Source organism: Malania oleifera, chromosome 4 (genome assembly GCF_029873635.1).
Source record: "Malania oleifera isolate guangnan ecotype guangnan chromosome 4, ASM2987363v1, whole genome shotgun sequence".
Classification (NCBI taxonomy): Eukaryota; Viridiplantae; Streptophyta; class Magnoliopsida; order Santalales; family Ximeniaceae; genus Malania; species Malania oleifera.
Window position 1 is genome coordinate 2799152 of NC_080420.1, and position 23994 is coordinate 2823145.

General features: G+C 34.8%; 2 protein-coding genes across 3 annotated transcripts; one reads left to right on the forward strand and one right to left on the reverse strand.

Annotated features, from left to right (window-relative positions):
- Positions 1-607: 607 nt before the first annotated feature.
- LOC131152840 (mavicyanin-like) lies at positions 608-2372 on the forward strand. The gene is made up of 2 exons (XM_058104740.1): positions 608-1043; positions 1699-2372. Exons 1-2 carry the CDS (start codon positions 848-850, stop codon positions 2070-2072), a joined length of 570 nt encoding a protein of 189 aa, XP_057960723.1. The 5' UTR covers positions 608-847; the 3' UTR covers positions 2073-2372.
- A 1247-nt stretch (positions 2373-3619) lies between these two features.
- On the reverse strand, positions 3620-20766 carry LOC131152841 (transcription initiation factor IIF subunit alpha). Of its 2 annotated transcripts, none has more exons than XM_058104741.1 (10): positions 20469-20766; positions 18531-18724; positions 11267-11425; positions 7682-7827; positions 6878-7245; positions 6465-6580; positions 5864-6010; positions 5369-5587; positions 4879-5088; positions 3620-4052 (listed from the first exon to the last, which is right to left on the reverse strand). In XM_058104741.1, exons 2-10 carry the CDS (start codon positions 18699-18701, stop codon positions 3963-3965), a joined length of 1626 nt encoding a protein of 541 aa, XP_057960724.1. In that variant the 5' UTR covers positions 18702-18724; positions 20469-20766; the 3' UTR covers positions 3620-3962. The 2 variants fall into 2 exon arrangements, with proteins under 2 accessions (XP_057960724.1, XP_057960725.1); XM_058104742.1 differs by having other exon boundaries at positions 5384-5587; positions 20469-20737.
- Positions 20767-23994: the final 3228 nt, after the last annotated feature.

The window sequence follows — 23994 nt, forward strand, 5'->3', positions numbered from 1 at the left end:
AATTGACCTAAGAAAATTTTTTTACTCAATTCATCCCCTCTTGAAAGTACACCAATTCCAACATAAACTAAAATGCGAAGTGCAAACATTTAAAAATGAATTTCACCATTTATATTTTTCTACAAAGAAGATGTTGACAATAACATGAAACAAAGAAAAAAGAGACTTTCCATCTAACCTTAAATACCATAAATTCCACAACTTACTTTTCATTATTGACAATCAATTACAAGAATCCCTAAATTCAATCAATTCAACTTTTCACATGAATTACTTCTTTTAAAGCCGACATTAAATAATATATCCAACCAGTTTAAAACCTATTTACTTAGAATTAGTCATAAAATATATATATATATATATATATATATATATATATATATAAATTTCTATCTACATTAATACACTATTTTCAAAAAAAAAAAATAATTCACACAAAAAGTGACTTAATTATCAATTTAACAATTTTAAAAAATAAATTATTTCCAAAAAATAAAATTATTTTGAATTAAACAATTAACAAATATAAATTATTTTTAAAGACTATTTTTTAAATGAAAATAGAGACATTATGAGGAATTTATTAGCTCCAAAGAAATAGTAGAGGAAGCACAAAAGCCAACAAGTCCAAAAGAGATGATAAAGTGGGGGAGGCCGGAGGGGCTCACAAGTCGTAACTGCAAGTCTTTTGCTTCATTGGGTAAAGGAAGTTGCTCGGAAAAGACCTTTAGTTGAGAGACAGAGAGCCCCTCGATTTGCTTACCCACCACTTCATCTTCCCTCTTTTTCTCTCTCTATAGGTTCATCGGAGTTTGGGAGGGAGTGAGCGAGCTTGGATACTGTGGAAATGGCGGGAGCGGTGAAGATCCAGGGGTACTTGATGGGTCTGGTAATGGTGTTAGTGAGCCTGGTGGGTCTGGGAGGGAAGTGGGTAGGAGCGCAGCACTTGCACCATGTCGTCGGAGACGACCGCGGCTGGGATCCCGTTTCCGACGTCGCGTCCTGGGCCTCCCGCAGAACCTTCAGGGTCGGCGACAAAATCTGTAAGCCCACCCTCTCTCTCTCTTTCTCTCTCCCCCCATCTCTCTTTGTTTTTCTGCTCTGCATTCGGCGCTGCACGGTTATCTAGAAAAAAAAAACAAAATCTCAGAGCGATGTTTGGCATTCGAGAAAACAGGGGAAGTCTGGAAAACAGAGGAAATGAAGAGACAGGGGAGGTCTGGAAAACAGAGGAAATGAAGAGTTTGAGCCTTTTAGGGCCGCTAGTTTTTGTTAGTCGGTGCCCAATCAGCGGAAGGTTTTCCTTCACGAATTAAAAGCGGCACGAACCCAATAGGAATTTGGCGCCTTTTGCTATTTTACATATTTTTCTTAATAATACGCCTGGTTGATTGGAGAGAAACCGGTAGAAGAAAAAAAAAATTCAAGAAAAATCTACTTGCTTCTTTTGGTTAGAGAATATTAGAATTTTTTTTTTAAAAAAGCAGAGAAAAATAAAGAAAATAAAATTTCGGATTTTGGGTTCTCTCTCTCGTTTCATTTTTTCCCTCTCTGTTATTTTCTCTTTTCATTTTCTCCGCTTATTTCCACACAAACGCACAGCAAGTTTCTCGGCAATGAAACAGGGGCACAATCCCCATTTATCCTTTCACATCACATAACAAAACATGGCTTCGTGGGATCTATGTGGGTGTGCAGGGTTCGCCTACTCTGCGGCACAGGGCAGCGTCGCAGAGTTGCAGAGCAGGGAGGAATACGAGGCGTGCGATCTAAGCAACCCCATCAGAATGTACACGGACGGCCTGGATAGCGTCTCGCTCGAGGGGGAAGGGCCTCGCTTCTTCGCCAGCAGCAAGCCGGAGAACTGCAGGGGCGGCCTGAAGCTGCACGTCGAGGTGCTTCCTACCTCGCCCAAAAACGAAACCCAGATCCCAGGCGTGGCGTCGTCGGAGGCCGCCGCCGTGGCGAAGTCGGAGGTCCGCGCCACCGCACCCACAACCCCTTCTGGCTCCACACGTCTCGCCGGAATGGCTTATCTCGTCGTCGTTGGGATCGTGCTCTGCTTTGTTTGATTTTTGGAAAAGGCAGAGTGGGATGTCATATCCTGGAATTTAAATTAGACTATTCTGGGATTGATTTTGCTCTTTTTTTTTTTTTTTTGGAAGGCTTTGTTTGTTTGTTTGTTTGAATATATGTTCAGTTGTGTGGGCTTTTCCCCGTTTTGTTTGGTTGTTAGCTTAAATGGTAATTACTAGGAGTTACTATTGCATACTGTTTTTCCCATTTTTCCAAGTTGTTGAACCTTGTAACTTGTTACGGAGTTTGTACTTCTTTAAATAACCAAATGTGTGATATCAAATTTTGCTTCCAAACATGGTTTGACTGCTTTGCGCAAACTCAAATCTTCTTGAATATGCAGGTGTGAGATAGGGTTATCTAAGGTAGGGCAAGGAATTAATTTCTATGTTTGGTGTTTTGGAAGAATGGATTTTAGATTTTAGATTGATGTGTTTTGAGAGTATTTAATTTTGGATCTTGAATTTTAATTTGTAAGTAAATTTGGACAAATTTTAATATAATTTTATATTATATTTTGTCTAATTTTAATACAAATTCAAATTTAAATTCAAGGTGTTTCTAACTATAGAATGAGCTTTTTAAGTTCATGAATCTTTATTCAAGTTTCAAAATTAAACACCACCTTAATTAATTTAAATGGTATTACTGCTTTACCTGATTAGCAAGACCTAGGGGAGAACGCTGATCCGTACGTTTGATGTCGCATCAGGGGGTCTGAAGGGCTTATTGGTGGCTGAAATTCCTATGTAATAATAATAAAAAAATGATATTAGTGCTAAGCAAAACAAAGAAAAAAGAATTGGACATATTTTTTTTTCTTTTTTCATATCCTTTTATTTGAGAATTAGAATCTAAATTTTAGATTTAGAATTGTATGATTTAGACAAAAACATGTATATTGAGTTGTGCTCAAATGGCATTCAAATCTAGGATTTGAAATTTGAGTTCTCAAGATGATATCATGTTGAGTGAGGTGATTAAATTTAATATAAATTTATATTATATTTTATTTAAAATTATTGTTGGAATTTGAATTTCTACAATATAGGTTAAGAGTACTTTGATTTTTGAAATAGTTACCTTTCTTTTTAGATGGAACCTCACATAAGATTTAGACAATTCAATTAAGTATATTTGGAGTTGACAAATCTTACCAACTATTATAAGCACCTAATGCAGTAATTATTATGTGATGTTGGGGGGGGGGGGGGGGGGGGGGGGGGGGGGGGGGGGGAGGAGGAGTATAACATTTCTCTTTCTGATTAAACACAAAACCTAAAACCATTGAATTAAAGCTGCTGGCTGGACTTGGTAAAGAAATATCACTTCGTGATCTTTTCTCATTTTGCCCTCTATTTTCTCGCATGCCAACCAGCCAACAGAACACTTCCTGGTTTCCAATATTCCCATTTGTTGGCCTTTAACAGGTGGGGACATGATCCTCCAATAATTTTGCTGCCTAAAACAAAGTGGCATTTGGGCCTCAAATGAAAAATATATGCAGATTTTGACATAATGTAAAATAAAAAAAAAAGGGTAATTCAGGCTCATATAATTTTTAATTTGAAATTTAAAATTCATACTATCAAAGACAATGAACTTTTTGTAATAAATAAATAAATTAGAACAGCTCCCGTTTCACTGAAAGGCCCATAACACATCTTGTAGGTTAGATCAGGAGTGTAGGATTGAAGATCCACAAAACAGTATTTAAGCACATACTGTTTTTTTTGGATAGTGTGTCAGATGTTTAAAGAGGTCGATGAAAACAAGCTCGGCGATGCCCGTCTTGGTTTTTCCATTCTATTTATAGGAAGGATGAACCATGCCTCCCAGTCAGTTTTCTTCAAAATGCAGCATCGACAGTGTCGTGAAAACTTTCATCACTTCTCTCTCAATACAACATAGTTAGGTCCATTGGTCTTTTGTATCTTAGAGATTCTCCTTAGGATATCAGCAAATGCCTTCTTGTCCTGCATCAGCAAGCATCATGAAGTAAGAACCTAGCAAGCTCCAAAAGCTAATAACAAGAAAATAGAACACAGGCAAGAAATGATGAACTTGAACCCCAACCCCCCCCCCCCCCCCCGGCGGCCCCCGCTACCTTTTCCTCCAAAAAAAATTATTAAAATATTTTTTAATAGAAGGTAATGTTCATCACCCAAGAAAAAAAAAAAATCATCACAAGAAATGTGACATCTTATGATTTGTTGGACAATTTCACACAGTTGGAAGGTCAGAGATTCTAACCTTGAGAGGGGGACTACCTCGTAGTTTAGGGCAGACCATCTCCAATGAACCAAAAAAGGACACAGGACAAAACAGTGCATCATTAATTCCTAGTATCTAATTATTCTCATTCCTAAGACGTGCAAGTAAAAATTGCATGCACAATGGAGGGAGAAAGCATAACTGGTAAAATTAACCACAAGATGCAAAACTGCTTGCCATCCTAAATACTCTACCAATGTGTTTGGGGGCATTGATTTCAGGTCTCATTTGGATCTGTGTGGATTTGGACAAACAATTTTATACTGCAATTCGTTAAATCTATGTAAATCTAAATCCATAGTTGGAATTCCAAACTCTTACAGGGCACAAGTTTTCAGCCCTAAACATGCATATAAAGTACATGATATTCATTTTTCCTTCCAAGATATGTTTTATAGATCTCAAATAATATATGGTAGTTACAGTCACAACTCACGACAATGAGACAAACCACTCTAAATTTGAAAAATGGTTGTAGCAAAATGAAGCAAGCCAATATAAAGACTGACAAAAAATGAAACGGCATACCTCTGGTGACTTCAGCCTTGCTTTGAAGTTAGCAACCAGCTCTTGAGTGGTGACTGGTGCCTTTCGCAACAAAACAGCCCTGATTTCGTCTTCTGTGACAGGTCCAGCAGAGGATGTTGACCCAGATTTCGAAGAAGATGATTGCGTACCTTTTGGGGCCACAGTACTTTTAGTCCTCGCACTTTCATCCTTTGCAGAAGATTTAGATTCCTGATCCAAAAGGGTCGGTAAATTATAAAAATATCTATTTTATTAAAAAGAACATTGTTCGTAGTTGGCTTTGGAACATCAGGGGTGCACATGCACACACTATTTCATCCCAAGATAGTTTTGGGGGTGGCGAATGAAGGAGTTGGATTTCTCATCAGAGTGTGAGATTAAAGAAATAATCTTATTCTATGCCACACCAAACATCCTCTATCAAATAAATAAATAAATAAATCCATATGAATTATGAAGCCAACCAAACTCTTTTACAGAAATTACATACATTTTCTGTCTTCACCTTCTTTGTAGGTGCACCATGAGCCAGTTTTGAATCATCACCATTTAATTTTCTCTTTCCCTTTGTTGATTTAGAGGTGGGTGGAGTTCCTCGAGCAGAAGCAGAAGGAGCAGGTTTTAACGGACTTTTGTCAACAGGCTCTTCTTTAGGAGCATCCTTCTGCTTCGGAGCTAGTGCAGGAGGAAGGCCAATATCATCTTCCATCTGGACAGGCAAAAGAGGCCTATAAATGATGGGGGCAGAAATGCGAGCAATTTTGGAATCAACAATAGCTTATGAGACATTCCTCAACGATTTAAGGCATTGGATCCATAGATGCAAACTTTTCAGAAGAGAAGATACCACAATACTCATTCAATGCACCACAAGGATCACAACAATGGCATAATACACAGCATCTTTCATAGAGCATTCCATCATCCCAACTTTTTCTGTTTTTCAGTAGCTACTCGAGCAATATTAGGAATCAAAGAAACTTACATCATCATCATCATCATCATCATCATCATCATCCTCTAAATCTGAATCATTTAGCCCAGAAGTTCGCCCAAGAAGCTTCTTTAATTCTTTCCCAGATTTGCTCAGTCCCCCCTCCTCTTCATTAACTTCATCCCCATCTTCTTCATCCTAAAACCACATGCAATAAATATTTATCATCACTGCTATCGCACATTGCACAACAGAAAAGTTGTAGGAGTTGCAATATTTGATATCAAAGCAATTGGTGATAAAGAACTAGTACCACACACAGCAGAGACATGATACAAAACCAAAGAAAACCACTGATGTGCCTAGGTGGAATCTTAATAGGCAAAACCAAATATCATCTCGAGCAACATCAATGCCCGTCTTACTTTTAATACCTATTTAACGATCATCACTTTCAAAAAAAAAAAAATTTACTTTCTGTATCTACATGCAAGTCAACTAATAGACCCAAAGGTGGCCTCCCAAGCATGCTGTCAAACATAAATTGCCATACTTCAGGAGAAGCCAAAGCATAAAGATGAAAACAAAAGGTGAGGCAATATAAATCATTGGAAACAAACTTTTAAATTACTAAAACACAAACAAAATAAACCTGCTTGATTTCTGGAGGTGCAGGAACCTCAGGAGCCAAATCTTCCCTTTCCTCAGGATCAATACCAACAGCTTCATCATCATCAGTGAAAATTTCTTCATGCTCCCAATCATCACCTAGCAAAATCCAACATCAAAGAAGTCAGAAATATGTGGCTTAATAAAATGGAAACACAGACACACACAGAGTGGAGCCAGCAGAGTAATATTTATGTACTGAAGCAAAGCATGGCGTTTCAAATGGCAAGACATTGTATTAAAGATTGTGAAATAATATTTTATGAGCAAGGCCTGTCCTCAGGTCACTAGAAACAGCAATGCTATAAAAATAGCATATGTTGCAGTTGCATTTTATACAAATGATTAAAAACATAAAACTTGGATACAACTGTACTGAAAGCAATGCAAACTCACCCTTCTCAATATCATCATCATCGAAATCAAAATCCACTGCCTTTGGACCTTCCTCATCTTCATCACCGCCTTTTTTGTTGAGACCAAGTCTATTCTTCCTCGCAGCTTCTTCTTCTTCATCTTCTTCTCCCTTATCTGAGACATTGCCTTCTTCATCACCATTTGGCTTTTTTCGTCCTCGCCCACCAGCAGCATTACTTTCCTTGTCATCAAACTTCTCCACTTCACCAAATGCAGCAGGTCCAGTGTTTGCCGCTTTCATCATCCACCTTTGATACCCATCTGCAGTTTTCCTCCTGTTCTTCATCTTCTCTTCCGCTTCCTCCAAAGTAAGTTGCTTATATTGTGCAACTTTGTTAAAATTGTACCTAAATTTAAAAAAAAAAAAAATCCAAACAGCAATCACAAGCCACAACCATAAATTAACTGCCAAATATAAATAGATTTAAAAAAAAAATTAACATGTTGTCTCTTCAAAACCCATAAGCCAGAAGGGGAGCCTAGGCACTACAGTAAAGTTGTTGCTGTGTGACCTGAACGTCACAAGAAAAGGTATGGAAAGAGCCTCTTGCAAAAATGCAAGGTAAGGCTGCTTATTATAGAACAATCGTGATCCACCCCTTCCCTGGACCCTACGTAGGAGATTTGTGCACCAGGCTCCCCCACCACCCCCTTTCAAAAAAAAAAAGAACACCCACACAAAAAGAGAAGTTTGTGTGTGCGTGGGGTGAGGAAAAGAAAAGCAATGAGAAGTCAATATTAATATAATATCATGTCGCCGCCAATTGCATAAGTTGTCCATACCAAGAGCCAGCAGGAATAGCAACAAACTCCTTTCCTTGCATCATTAGTAGGTAGTAAGCAGCAGATTGAGATCCCTCAAGTTGACCATGGTACTGAAACTGGCCCGTTTCATCCTCCAAAAGCCAAGGCTTATTCTTGTACTTTTCCTGTGTAATGGAATCACATAGAGGTTACAGCATGAAACAGCTATTCTAACCCAAGTTGAGTCATCAATTTAGCAAATATAACATGAAACCAAACAGGAAATTAATTTTGATGAGCCACAGAATGACAGGCTTCTGCATGCAAGCTCGAAAGGAGCACAAACCAAGATCACACACTTAGCAAATCAACATATTTATGTTTTTTATTTACAGTTCAATGTAGAGTGGGGAAGGCAGCAATTGGATGGATCAATTAGACCACATTAAGGGGCTGATTATAAAGATTCAATCAAGGGCTTGTTGGGTTTTAAACTCAATTGTGTTAGATTTAATTAATTATTTAGGTTTATGCTTGTGTAGATTTGCTTGGTATTTTCTTGATTTAATCTTTTCTATGAATTAAAATGTAGTACTATACAAAAAACAACAATGACAACAACAGGCTTGAAGTCCCACTAGGTGGGATTGGCTACATGAATCCTTTTCCGCCAACTCACCCGATCAAGAGTATTTTCCTCCTCTAGCCTATGAGCTATTAAATCCTTCCTCACTACTTCATTCTAGGTTATCTTAGGTCTACCCCTATCCCTTTTATACTAGAAAAAATAACTAACTCCTCTTCACAAGTGTGTTACTAAGCCTGCTTTTCAACTTCCGAAATCATCTAAGCTGCCCCTCCTTTATCTTGTCTTTGACTGATGCTATGCCTAGTTTATTGTGTTTATGTTCGTTCCTTAATTTATCTTTTAATGTTATACCACTTATCCACCTTAACATTTGTATTTTGACAATTTTTACTTTTTTTACATGTTTCTTAGTTGCCCAACATTCTGATTCATGAAGCATGGCTGGCCTTATAGCCATCTTATAGGACTTTCCTTCTAATTTCAAGGGTATTCTACGATCACACAGCACGCTTGACACTCTCCTACCCAACCTGCTTTAACCCTATATATTACATCTTCTTCAATTTCCCCCTTTGCTTATACAATAGATCCAAGATATCCAAAATTTACTAGTGCTTTAATTTCTTGATTATCAAGTTTAATCTTCTCTCCAATGCTCCCCTTTACATTACTGAAATTATATTTCATGTATTCTATCTTATTCCTAGTTATCTTAAAACCTTCAGACTCTAAAACGGTTCTCCAAAACCTAACTTAGATATGTATCGCTCCTACTTTCATCAATCAAGACAATATCATCTGCAAACACACACCACAAGATCTTGTTGTGGATATTCCTAGTGAGTTCATCAATCACTACAACAAAAAGATAAGGACTTAAAGTAAACCTTGATCTACACATATTGTGATTGAAAATTCTCTAGATTCCCTTCTTACAATCCTAACGCTAGTTATTATTCTATCATATATATCCTTAACGACCTTAGTATATCTACTGTAGACTCTTTTTTTCTAAAACCTACCAAAGAACTTCCCTAGGTACACTATTATAGGCTTTATCTAAGTCAATAAAAACTCTAAATTTTTCCCTTAATCTTCTTAAAAGTAAGTTGTTGTAGATCTCCTAGACATAATACCAAATTTATTCTCTGAAACTCATGTTTCTAGTTTTATTCTTTATTCAATTACCCTTTCTTATAGTTTCATTGGAAGATTCATAATCTTAATTTTGCGATAGTTATTACAATTTTGAACATTGTTTTTGTTTTTCTATAAAGGTATTAACATGTTTTTTCCTCCATTCCTCTGGCATTTTCTTGGTTTTTATAATAGTGTTGAATAGATTACTTAACCATATACTTCCTTTATCCTCTAAGAATTTCTAGACTTCAATTGGTACGTATGGTCCTATAGATTTCTTACTTTTCATCTTTTTTTGAGCCATCTTAACTCCAAGAACTCAAATTTGGCGAATAAATCTCCCATTTTTAGTCTTTTCCTCATTTGTCACTTCCAAGCTCAAGTTTTCAATTCAGACTTCATTAAACAACTTATTAAGGTATCTCCACCACCTCTCTTTTATGCCTTCTTCTTTGATTAAGACATTAACATTTGCATCCTTTATACATTTTATATTACCTAAATCTTTGCATTTTCCTTCTCTAACTCTAACAAGTTTATAAATGTCTCTTTCTCCTTCTTTTGTATCTAGTCTAGTATATTAAGTATTATAAGCTCTATGTTTAACTTCACTAATAGTTTTTTTTTCATATTTTCTTGCCTGCCTTTTTATACATTTTAAGATTTTCTAGATTTATACATTGCCATGTTTTGTATCAGTTTCATTTTGTCTATATGACTTTTTGGACATCTTGGTCTCACCACCAACTTTCTTTACCACCCGAGTTTCTTTCTCTAGATTCACCTAAAACCTCTTTTACTATCTTTACGACAAGAGTTGGCCATTCTATTCCACATAGCGTTTGCGTCTACCTTATCCACTATTGTTCAATCACTCTCTTTAATCATTTTATCTTTGAATTTTACTATTTTTTCTCCCTTCAAGCTCCACCACCTAATCCTCTTGCATTGATTTATGTTGCTCTTTCTCTTCAATTTTTTAGTGTGTGTGTGCATGTGTATAAAAAATACTAGGACTCTGTATTGTGTAGTCAAGCTTTCACCTAGGATAACTTTACAATCTTTACATGAGAGACAATCCCCCTTCCTAGTTAAGAAGAAATCTATTCGGCTTTTATTTTGCCCACTCTTGAAAGCTATTAAATGTTCTTCTCTTTTAATTAAATGTAGTACTATTAAAAATGGATCATTATTTGGAAATAGAATAATGCGTGGTTTTCCCACCATTTATCTTTCAAAACTTTTCTTTCCTCATTCTCTCTCCCCTTTCCTCTTCCCTTGGTTCTACATCACAGTTTCTTCCGCATAAAGTCTCATACGACACATTCAACAAACATATTAATTTGCAACATTGTCTAGTTCATTCTAAGCATAATTTCAATTTGAAAAGCTGCTTCAGCCTTCAAGATTATGGGTAAATCATCTAAAGAGAGCAAAAAAAGTTTATGTCCCTTATGGTCCAACAAACATTTAATAAACATTTCAACCAAGGTTTTAGCACTATTAAAATTGTGCAAGATTCGAAACACTAGAGCATCCACAACCAGGCATGAAAATTTAACAACCATAGCAACTTTGACCAATGAAGAGATAACTAAATTTGTTACACTCCCAATATTATCAAAACTCATCACTTAAAAGTGGAATGGATATTGATTTTATTTATTTACCTATTTTTTTTTTAACCAAATGGATTAAGGAGTCATCCCTAGCAAAACACAACACATTGTATCAATCACAAAACTACCAATAGACATGTACAATTTAGTGAGTCAAGCTTCAAATAACAATAATTACTCTAAACCAACCATTAAAATTTTCTCCCAGCATCCTATTAGGATAATCAATCATCAGTTGGAAAAAGGCAAACACTTAAAAGACAATCAGTTCAATACCCGCAAGGCATCAGTAACTTGGCGTCCTTGTAGTCCTTCTTTATGAAGTGACCATCTGTTCTCAGCATTTTTCTTCTTTGAGAAATTTGGTAAACCAGTCATGAATCTACCAATGAAGTAATTCTTATCATTGCTGGAACTTGCTCGGACATTATACTCCTAAAATGAAGCAAATATATAATAGATAATTTCAGCTTCCAATATAGGAAGGCCAAAGAAGGTAACATAGAAAGCAATTTGGATCAACACACAATCAAAAGTCTATATGTACAATGCTCAGAAAATAGAGTTACTCGCGAACAAAAAGCTAAAAATAGAATCTTATCTGAAAAGCAATACAAATCATAACTGATTGAACATAAAAGGGACTGGTCAAATACCAAAAATTTCCCACTAACCTCCAATGTTCAAGATTTTGAAAACATTATTCCATCATTTTAATTAAAAAAGAAAAAAGAAAAAAAAGGGGGAGGGTTGATAATATTAAGGGCTTAATATTTGGGTGCTTATTTTCCCTTTATAAGACATGGAAAACTTTTTGAAGTTTCATTGGTCTCGGGTTATTTATTTTAAGAAAGTAGGGTTTCCAATTGTGAAGAAGAAAATTATTTTATTGGTCAATTGGTGGCTAATCACCCTAAAAGTGGTAAAGAGGCATATTCCCTTGATGTAATAAAATATATTTTTCTTCTCCATTGTTTTTGTTTTTGTTTTTTGTTTTTTTCTTTTTCTATAGTTCATGAGTTATATGCCCATGTCATGTCAAATTGCTATAAGAGCATCCGTCATTCCTTCAGTCTGATGAACCAATGTAAACAGAAGCCCAATACATTTGATACCATCATAAGGGTGTATCACTTGTCAACCATCCTGCCCATTCAGAAGTGGCCTGGTTCTGGTACTGAATTTTTAAAACCATCTAATAAGTGGATTTGCCAGTATGGAACCAGACTTCGTTCTTTCTTCAACATAAGCAAGCAAATCAGGTGAATGTGTAAAGGCATAATTAGATAGAGGTTTGCTTGCAGTTATTAAGTAGTAAACAAACATTATATAGAAACCCAATAGAGTATATAAGATAAGTCTTGCTTTTCCCCTTGCTGTTATTCTTTAATCTTTATCATGATAATATGATACAATTATGAACATATGAATTTTTCACATTATCTATATACTATATAAAAGTACAAATAGTGTATATCATTTTATGGATAAAAATATCCTTTGATTTTAAAAGTAAGGCAAAACATTCCTAAAGAAAGCAAATTCAACAAAAATTATATTTAGAAAGTATATTTTAAATAAGCTAATATTTGAACCTTAAATAAGAAACTCCATTTCGTTAAAAAACAAAATAATCTAGCATGCTAATATTTGAACCTTAAATAAGAAACTCCATTTCGTTAAAAAACAAAATAATCTAGCATTATATATAAATATTGCACATAAGTAAAAATAACGTACATCATTTGTACAAAATAAATATTATTATTATCTTTTAAAAGAAAGACAAAGAAATTCTAAAATAAATGAAGTTAAATAAAAATTAGTTTAAATTACAATTTAGAGAGCTTAATTTCAATAAATTGAGGTTTTAACATTAAATAAATGCATTTGATTATGTGTATATCGTATCTATACTATATATAAAAGTATGAATAGTGTAAATCATTTTAGTGGAGAATAGTACCATTGTCTTTTAGGAGTAGGAGCAAACATTCATAAAATAAGTAAATTACTATAGTATTTATATAGAAATATAACAGTGTAAATCAGTTTATTGACAAAATACTTTTATCACTTAAAGGTAAGTTAGAACATTCCTAAAACAAGGTAAATTCAACTAAAATTAGATAAAATTCAATTTACATTGTCAAGTTAATGTTTGAGCTTGTTAAGGCTTGATATACATTGCTGGCCTGAAACCAATGGCAGCTTTTAAAACTTTAGGTAAAGTGGCAACTCTAACATAGTATTAGAGCAATGGTTTCTAGGAGGTCCTTGATTCTATTGTTGTTCCCTGCATTTCTAGTTTGTTAAAAGAAATTGATTTATCTCTCCATGTGCAATTCAGCAGCATGTGTGGGGAGAGTTAAAGTTTAATATACATTGTTGGCCAACAACCTAACAACTTAAGCCTTTAGGTAAAGTAGCATAAAAGTCATGGTTTATAAGAGGTCCTGGGATCTAGTCTTATAGCCTGCGTATATAGTTTGTTAAAAAAGGTGTCTTCCCCTGCAATGGGTGTTATTTATTGTTTGTTTTATTGTTTATCTCTTCATGTGCAATTGAGCTACAAATGCAGGGGATTGCTGAAGATTGATACGCATTGTTGGCCCACAACCTAACACCTTAAGATTTTTGGTGAAATGGTAATCTAACATGCCATCAGTGCCATGGTTCAGGAGGTCCTCAGTTATAGTCTTGTTTCTGCGTTTAATGTAAGTTTGTTAACAGAAGGCTGCTAGTGGAGTTGCACGAGAGAAATCAATAAAGCAGTTGGGTAGAGGAGTTCAGACTACAATCCCTTGGAATACTCCAGAGCATTCTGGAACAACTTCTAGCAAGCAATTTAGTGTTTTAAGTGTCACAGTTTTGGGCTTTGAGTTGCACAATGTTCTAACCAGGTAATGTCAATTGCAATAGAAGAAGTGTAATGGCAATTGCGATAAAAGAACATGATGATACCACTAAGTCGGTGAAGTTGAGATAGATGTTCCAGATGACTTGGATGAAGATGGCAATAAAGAAATTGTTTGGTACTTCAACTTATCCTTTTCTTCCCACAAGGATGGAGGAAATAACAACTGGAGCCCAGAATTTTTCAGACCTTTTGACAAACACCTTTGTACTTTGGTTATAGAAGTTGGTAGTTGTACCATTGTAGTTTCTGAAAAAACACTGAGGAACTTGAATTTGAAGGTTGAACCACATCCTAATCCATACAAGATTGCTTGGGTAAACAATACCAACTTGAAGGTCCATAATTGTTGCTTGGTTAACTTCACAATTGCTTTAATTATGGAAAGAGTGCAATGTGATATCTTTCTCTCAAGATTTGTATCCTTTTAAGGCACCCATGTTTGTCTTATAAGAGGTTTAAACATGATGTTTATGAAAAGTCACATACATTCTTCATCGACAAGAAGAGGTATAAGTCGATGTCATCTTAAGGTTTTTCCACTAACCAAATCAAAGACGTCACTGGTTCCTTTTCTAGGAAGCTCAATGATTCCTTTCATGGTGATGGACACCTTGGTGCTTTCCCCACCTTGTTGGAGTCAACTTCTTTTCAGGAGGAGGGAATTGAAGTAAGAAGGGAAGCAGGTAATTGGATGGACCAATTTGACCCAATCCGAAGGCAAGTTTAAAGAATAGGAACAAAAGATTGTTGGGTCTTAAACCAAAAATTTTGAGTTTAATTGGTAGTTAGGCTTATGTACATGTGTGGTTTATTTTTAATTTCTTGCATCTTTACGGGTTTCTTTGCAATTTTCATGCAATTTAGGCTTCTTATAAAATAGGGTGTGAAAGGCATGACAGTTTTCTTGTGAATTTGAATTGAGAAGTCAACACCATTTCTCCCTCCACTTGCATCTTCTTCCTCCTCTCTACTTCCTTCTTCTTCCTTCTCTCTTCTTGTAAGAACCCAAAATATGAAAAATGAGTTTAAATATTAAGAGAGGGGCAAAATTGGAAATTCTAGGTCAAAGGGCTATAAAAGGAAATTTCCTTTGCTTCCTTATTAAGAAATCTCAAATATCTCTCTCTCTCTCTCTCTCTAAACCTCTCCCTACTCCTCTCTAGAATTCTTCGCCGATCGTTGACGGAATCGGGAAACGGAAGCTACCACGAGGATTGTGGAAGGATTCTCTACAACTTTTACGGATTGGAATCTCGTTTCGGAAATTTTTGGGTTTCGGCTTAAAATCAAGGTAAGGCTCAATTTTCAATTCTGATCCGGTAGATTTGTAGGTAACTGTCTTGTGAACATATTCTGTACTGTGATTTGTAGGTTTTGGAACTCGATTCGCTATTTAGGGACCTTGGAGTTCAGTATTTGCTTACGGGGTTAAGGTAAGGGGAACTATATTTATATTGGTTATTTTTGAAATCGGACTAGGTGGAACTGTGATCCACGGTCCTATGTATGTTTTGGCTACTCATTTGGGGGGATCTAACAGGGAAAACTATGGGTTTTTCATTATTACAGTTTTGGAAAAAAGGGGGCAACGGGCTGAATCCCGGGTTTTGTTGAAAACCTAGTATATGTGTGATTTATATTGTGATATTGGGATGACCGTGCCTTGACTTGTTTAAACTGTATTTGTTTGGAAAATCATGATTTAGATTACCAAATGAGTGTGGTTTGTTTGGTTATATAAGCATGCATGTATGTGTGATATGTTGAAATGCTAGTAGGAATGCGGTTTTGAAATTGTTCCAGGTACTGAGAGTGTCCGGCTCTATATCTGAGGGCGTGAGCCTATTCCGGCAGATCAGACCGAAGGGTGTGGATCTACTAGTTTAGCGCCGGTACGATGCCATGGGAGTCAGGGACTAGCCATGTGCCGGTGGCGCCGTGTTCACGGGTTGGCTACAGGCCAACGCCGTATGTCGCGGGCCGGCTTCGGACCGAAGAGTGTGACGACATTGAGGATTACTGATCATGTGTATGTATTGTGACGGGGCTGCGTATAAATGGCCGCCGTATGTGTGCGTGTATGCACTGTGTAAATTAGTACTGGAATGCATTTAACTGCGTGTATGTTGTATCATGATAACACTCAAATGCCACACACCGATATAACCTGTGTTCTTCCTTACTCAGAGGTGTCTCACCCCTACTGTACGTACATTTTTACAGGTCCTTCGAGTAACCAGAACTAGCGTCCTAGTGTAGGGAGCGTAGTGGCCAGTGTACTGCATTAGCCCTTGGGTAAGTGTTAGGACTGTAGTTTTGTTGGGTTGCCATTTTGGGTTGTATTTGGGCACCCATTGTACGTTTTGATAGAACTGTGTTTGGCTCATGTATAGACTCTGGTATGGTACTGCATATGTTGATATAGAAATACTTTTTCCGCTGCGTATATGATTATGATTGGATGTGTTTAGGGTGCTTGGGAACCCCAAGGGATCGGACCCTCATCCAGTGTACTGTATCTTTTGATGATTTGTATGATATAGGGATAGGTTAGATTATATTTTCACCCTCGGGTCCCATTTTCGGGGTCGGGGCGTGACACTTCTTCTTCTTCTTTTCTGCATCACTTCTCAATATGCAACCAAGCTTACCTGTAGATATCTGATATCTCTAGTAGTCTAATACATGTTATCTTATTACAAAAGAAGGCAATAAAATTAGTGTCCCATAAGTTGCCAATTCACCGAAGTTTATTTTCCTAGGAAATTATTTAATTTTGTCCAAAATTGGTAACCACCATAATAACAACAGATCGAATATATAAATTCCCAGGCTACGAAATAAATTTTCCCTGATTTCCTAAATCAGTCCCCTAACCAGCGAAGAAATTCTTATAAAAATATTCCAGTCTTAACTTATCCAAGAGTGCCTTCAGGTGGTAATCCTAGGTTAGTTGGGTTATGGGATTCTGCATGGAGAAGGTATCTTAAGAGGTTACATGGTTCGAAGGGTGCTTTATTCTCTCTGGGTGGGAGATCATGCTTATTCAGGCTTTCTAGCATCCCACTCTATTTCTTGTCTATTTTTTTAAATTTGTGTGGGGGTTGCTAGAAATATTGAGAGAGTGGCTAGAGATTTTCTTTGGTCCGGGTTGGGGGGGAAGATGGATCATTTGGTTGGGAGATTGTTTGTAGGTGTTAAAAAGGAGGGTGATTGACTTGGGAATTTGGTGTCTGAAAACATTGCATCAATGGGTAAATGGATTTGGTGTTTTCCCTTATGAGGAAAATTCCCTTTCAAAAAAAGTTGTTAAAAGTAATTTTGGCATGTGGGAAATGGGTGGATCGGGATACTAATACTAGGCTTAGATGTTCTTTTGAAAGCCTGTGGAAGTGTATTTCACAAATTTATCCTACTTTTATCCCATACACCAAATTTAATGTAGGTAACACAGTTATTGCATTTGGTTTTGGGAATACACTTGGAGGGATGATTCTGCTCTTTGCACTTCTTTTTCTCGTTATAGGCTTTCTTCTTTGCATAATGGACCTATCTCCCCCCTTTTTAAAAGAAAGGGGATGGCTTCTCAAGGAATTTTCATTTTTGCAGGCCTCTTAGCAACAGGGAGGTGTTGGAGATACCTTCTAGGTATTCGTCCTTCCATCAGGACAGAAGAATTTTCAGAGGAGTACTTGTGCAAAATCTTTTTTTTTGAGTTTTGGATCCTCGAAAATCTGCATTTCCCACCTCATTGTATCATTTGGAAGGACAATTTGCTCTCTAAGATTTCAAATTTTACTTGGTTGTTCTGAAAAGAGTTAGCAGAGAAGGAGGCCTTTTAAGGCTTTACCTCCATTGTTTGTTCACTATGCTTTTTAAGCTCAGAATCAGCATTTCACTTGTTCCTTCATTGTTCATTGTTCGTTGTTCATTGTTCATTGTTTTCAGAGAGTTTAGAACAATCTATTTGGATTATTTGGAGAAAGTTAGGCTCCCCAAGAGTCAGTGGAGAATTTGTTAACTATCTCTTTTAGAGGTTTTGGAAGGAGAAGAGACATAACAGATTTGTCGAGGTGCAGAATGTTTCCTGCCTTGTGGGTACTTGGTTGGAGAGGAATGCTCATATTTTCACACGGAAAAATATATCTTGCTTTATGCTCTGGGACAGGACACAGTATATGGCATCTTAGTAGTCTTCTGCAGCTGGTTGTTTTGAAGGGCTGCAGTTTTATAAAAAAAATGTTTTTTTATATTTATTCTTGTTAGATCTTATCTCGTATAAAAATCTTATGCTCTTTTTTTGTTTTTTCTCTCTTCTGCAATAAAATTTCTTCTTTTCTATCAAATAATAATCGTAATAAAGTTAAACAAGAAGGAAGCTATTTTGTTGAGGCTGATAACCATTGAGCAACTTGGCTGATCCTAACAAAAAAGCACCATCTCCATTCTTTCTCTCTGCTCTCTGTTCCTAATTCAACATCATCGCAACATGTAATAAGGTCAAATTAATTTAACGAATCAATGCCGCAACCAACTGTTACAAAAACATATTTCAACAACAAAACAGGGCAAGAAAAGAAAAGAAAAGAATAGAAAGGAAAATCGATCAAGAAAACAAACCCGAATCAAGCGAGTAATAGTAGTGCCACAGTCGTAGCAAGAGGCTTTGTTCTCGGCCATGGTTTTGCCACAGGACAAGCAGAGAGTCATGTGCTTGCAATTGCTTCCATACAGATCTGTTGTCGATCCACATCCGCTGCACGATGGCTTTAGAAGCAAATCGAACGACATTTGTTTCTCTTCTCCTGCTAACTCTTTGTGCATTAAAAAAAAAAAAGTCAGAAGAAGGATTTCTAACAGGGGTTTGAATGAATATAGGGCTGCAATTGCTGCAGGACAAGCAGATAATAATTGCTATGAAGGTGGGTTTTTGTTTTGTGTGCTGAAAGGGAGGGGCATGACCATGGGGAGATTTCCATCTCTACATAAATGTTTTGGGGCTAAATTCCATAATTTAATATATATCATGCCCTAAATTTTTCAAAAACTAGTTTGACTCTACATTTGACAACTTTGACAACCTAGAGTTAGGACTTAAAATTTGTCAACCTAATAATAATGAAATCACAGATATTTAACTATGAATAATTAGAAATAAGAAAAAGATATAGAACAATGAACCACAATCTCTCAAATAATAGATATTTAAAAAATTAAGTAAATAATGGTATTAGGAAAAAAAATATTTATCCTCAAAGAATGATCATCTAACTATTAGAAAGGATTGTTACAAGGCATTGTGAGTTTAAATGTGCATAAAACCTATAAGGCAATAGTTTTTTATGGGGTTCATATTTGGCCACTTCAAGAGCTTTGAAGCCTCTGGCTATAAATTAGTGTCATCTTTATTTGGTCGATTCTGGAGCAATTATTTTCTTGGTAGACAAAATCTCATTGTATACAACAAAACACATCAAACTGAGGAAATAAATATTGAAGAACAACTTTTTCTTACACACACACAACCCAAAAGACATCGGCATCCTTCATGGTTTCACAAAAAGATTTGACCACCCCTGAGGTTTCAAAAATCCACTAGTGCCATGGACAGTTAATTGTTATGACACTTATATATCCCTACATAAATTTATCATCAAGTAGAAAAATAAAAAATCAAAAAATAAAGACTATTTGCACTTGATATGCATGAAAACATAAAATGTAATGTCATTTAAGCAAAGATAAAAAAGGATTTATTGGTAAGTGAAAAAGTGAAATGCTGCCTGGCAAATTAATCCTCAAATCTATCACAATGATATCCTTTGTTTTAGTTTTGAAATTTGTGTCAAATTAGAAGGGAAAACTCACAACCAAAAAAAAAATTAATATTATAAACATTGAATACCGAAAAATTAACAAAACAAAATATATAGATATGGAAATTAAAAATAAAGGGGATCACATTCACTGCCTATTAAGAAAATTAGTTGTTTAGAACAGAAAAATTAATTAAATATACGAACAAAACCAACAAGTTAATTAAACCAATACTTTTAGCTTGTAAAAAAATAATAATAGAGAAATGAAATTCAATCTATAAAGGAGAAGAAATCAATGATTTTAGGCTTGAGCATTTTAACAAAGACATAGTTCAATGTAAGAGCTAAAAAATATAGAAGGAATTAATCCTTCATTCGTATTTTTTAAAAGGAAATCAGTGAGAAATTTTACTGTTTCTAAATAAAAACTATAAATTTAAATGGTAGAAGACGCTTGTAAATTTAATATTTAGAAAAATAAATGTTATTAACCCTGTATTTAGGAGCGTGAATTTTGAATCTTGCATTTAGATTTATAAAGGTTTGGACAAAATCTAATATAAAATTATATTAAGTTTCTCCCAAATCAACACAAATCCAAATCCAAATCCAAACCTGAAATCCATGCTCCAATCGGGAGAATACTAGCTCTGGAATTCCAAAACTATCGCAAATCACAAAAACTAATGCAAAAAATTAAATAATGAAGATCAAGATTTGAGGGAACGGAGCGGAGAACCTAATCAAGGAGATCAGCCGCACTACGCGAATGTACAATATGTTGTCGAAGGGAGAGAAGAAGAGGAGACGTAGTGGAGCAGCGTGGTCAACAAAGAGCCATCATGGCAAAACAAGGTTGCAGCTTGCAGGAGAAGGTGAGAAGGGGACCCGCAACCATGGAAGGTGACAGCGTCGAGGAGGAAGAAGTTCAGAGGTTTGATCAGGGGGGAGGGGGCATCATGGACGAAGAGGGAGCAGAAAACAAAAGAAAAGAGAAAAATAAATAAATAATAAATAATCACACCACAATATACTTCTAAAAAAAAATCCGAATTTAATGGGAGCTCAATATTAATCAAATCAAAATTTTGATTTTAACAATATTAATATTTAGTTTTTTTAATTTTTAATTATATTAAAACAAACTTTCATTTTTTAATAAAACATTATATATATATATATATATATATATATGCAAGGAAAATACAATTAAAAAAGAGTTTCTTATTTATTTTCCTTTCCTTTCATCAAGTAAAATTCTTGATCCAAAAGCACCTTAAGTGAAATGATCTTGACCCAACTACAGTTAGGCACTGTTTATATGGGTCGATATGAAAATTTTATCTTATGAAACACGTTTAATATAATTAGAACTCGAATTATCTTTCTTAGTCCAGATCTCCCTAGTATACATATGAAATGAGATCATAAATATATGACACAAAATAAAAGGCATGAACTAGACATTAATTTTAATTTAAAAAAAAAATACATTTGTATTTTGTGCAATGTACGTGTGGAAATAATTTTAGATAATTGATATTTTATATTGTATTTTATCAAATCACACAATGACATACAATTTGAATCCTAAGTCTAAATTAAGCATAAAGAATTCTCTATCAAATCTTAAATAGCTAGAGATTAATTAGTTGTTGTGTTAGGCACCTTACTTATATCAAACACTAATACTACAACCATTACTATTGAATATATAATCAAAACTAAAGCAATGCATAAACTAATAAAAAAAGACAAAAACAAAGAACAATATAAGAATTTACGAGGTTCGGTATAGAATTACCAATTCATTACTTTCGGAAAAATTACAACTTGGGCAAATTTCAAATTATCAATAATAATTTAAAATGCCCTATAGTACAAATACTATTTGTAACTTTACAAAATTGAGATGTGATAACAAATGGCGAGAGAAGCTCTTTATATGGCTTCAACCTAAAGTTCAATAAACATTTCCCACAAATGTGAAACAAAAACCAACTAATCTTCACTTTGATGATAAATTCAACAAAATTTTCAATCAGCAACACTCTTTAGAGTTCTACATCATCAGTGTCTTCCAAAAATATTTAGACTTATGAGATATTGATTAAATCCAAATAATATTTGAACTTGATTGTTGTCACAATATTGATCAACATTTTAGACACCCCAATTTTAATTAGGTATTTTCGAGAGGACCCGACGTAATAAGATTTGACTTTGAATTTTGAATGGACCCCTTTTTCAAAAAATAAGTTCCTGAAGTCCTTTTTCAAAAAAATCAAGTCCTTTGAGCCCTAAGTTTTAAATTTAATATCATTTAATTGAGTCTTGTATTTTCGAAAAATTGAGTCCTTTTAAACTAAGGCTCTTTAACTTTAGTTAATTTCAAAATTTGTTTCTTTTATTAGGTTTTCAAAAAAATTGAGTCCTTGTAATTGAGTTTTTCAAACTTTTAGTTGAATTCTTTAAATCTCAAAATTTAGTCCTTTTTATTTCGTCAAATTGAAAATCAAGTTTTTCATTTCTTTAGTTTGAGTCTAGGAATTTTTTTAATTAAGTCATTCAAACTTTTGAATTGAATTTTTAGATTTTAAATTGAGTTTTTCAAAATTTTCGAATTAAGATTTTAAATGGAAAATTTCAATATCTTTGGATTGAGGCTTTAATTTTGGGTCTTTCAATTTCCAAACCTGAGCCTTAAGGTCATATTTTATCACTAGGTGTTTTTTGAGTAAAACTGGTCAATCTTGATATTGGAGTTTTAGTCCAAATTAAATAAAACATGCATGAGTTTTTGTCCAGGGGTAGCTTGTATATAAAGGGGACTTCAGTTTATTTTGAGAGAAATTAAAACCGTTTCTCTCTCTCTCTCACTAGCTGCGGGATTCCTCTCTCTCTCTCTCTCTCTCTCTCTCTCTCTCTCTCTCTCTCTCTCTCTCTTCATTTTCTCCCTCAAAACTCGCCCAAATCGACGATCAAACACAACTATGGGGTTCTAGGGTCGATCCACGTCAATTTAATCGGAGCAAAATTATGTTTTGAGGATCTTGGGCATCACTCCAAAGTTGGGGTAAGGGAGTTGATCATGTTGTTATAAGATTTAATGGGTTAATGAAATGTGTGGGCCTTGGAATGTTAGATAATTATAATTTTGGGGTTGAGTTGATTAAATTTAGGCATGTAAATATAGGGATTTGTATGAACGCCCCAAGGGTCGGTTTAGCGTACTTGCAGGAACATTCCTAGTAAACAGGTAAGAGAAATAGACTATGATAGGAATTTTTAGAAATATTATATAAATATTTTTTTGATTATATATACATGTGGAAAATCAAAAGAAATGGTCTATGATCACATAAATTGGCAATAGTAATTAGAAATACCATAGAGTACAAATACTATTTGTAACTCTACAAATTTGAGGTGTGATTACAAATCGTGAGAGAAGCTCTTAGAATCCTACTATGCCATGTAAATTGTTTCAAATCCTAGGGAAAAAAAATTATAGTAGTGAAGAACAAATGATTTATGGTTTCCAGCTTAACACCACATAGCCTGCAGACTGAATCAAAATAATTCCCATGAATTCAACGTGTCAATAGTAATTAACTTGTCTAATAAAGCAAGCTAGGCAATGGACTCATATGCTTATGTTGTCCCTTCAAGATTTTACAATTGAGAAGGTCTTTGCTAATTTTAGAATATATGTTTGATTTGTAGAATGAAATGAAAAACGAATAGCATGAAATGTTGAATGTTTATTTTGAATCATCATTGAAGTGAAATTTGTATTTTTATCTCTCAAGTGAAGTCAATCAATGACTCTAACTTATCTTCCTCAATCTTCGTCACTTTCTGAAACTCTTGCATATACAATGGTTGCACTTGATAGTAAGTGAATAATCTTGTAAGATATTTTTATAATTTTCAATAAAATTTAAATATTTTAAAAATAAATTAACAATATACATTTATAATTCAATTTATAAATATTAAAATATGTCACTTAAAGTTATTTATAAGAGTTCATATTTTGTTTAAAATTTTAAAGTTTTAATTATCACACATAGTAGAACTCATGATGTCAATCCAATCATAACACTCGAGCATTTAGGGATTACAAATTGGTGCATTAATTAAGAAGTTGTAGCGCCATGAGATGAAGATAAAATTGAATATGGGTAAAGGAATTTTCTTTTAAATTTTTTTGTCCACTGGGAAGCTTACTAAACTAAGAATATACACAGAGTAGTCCGTTT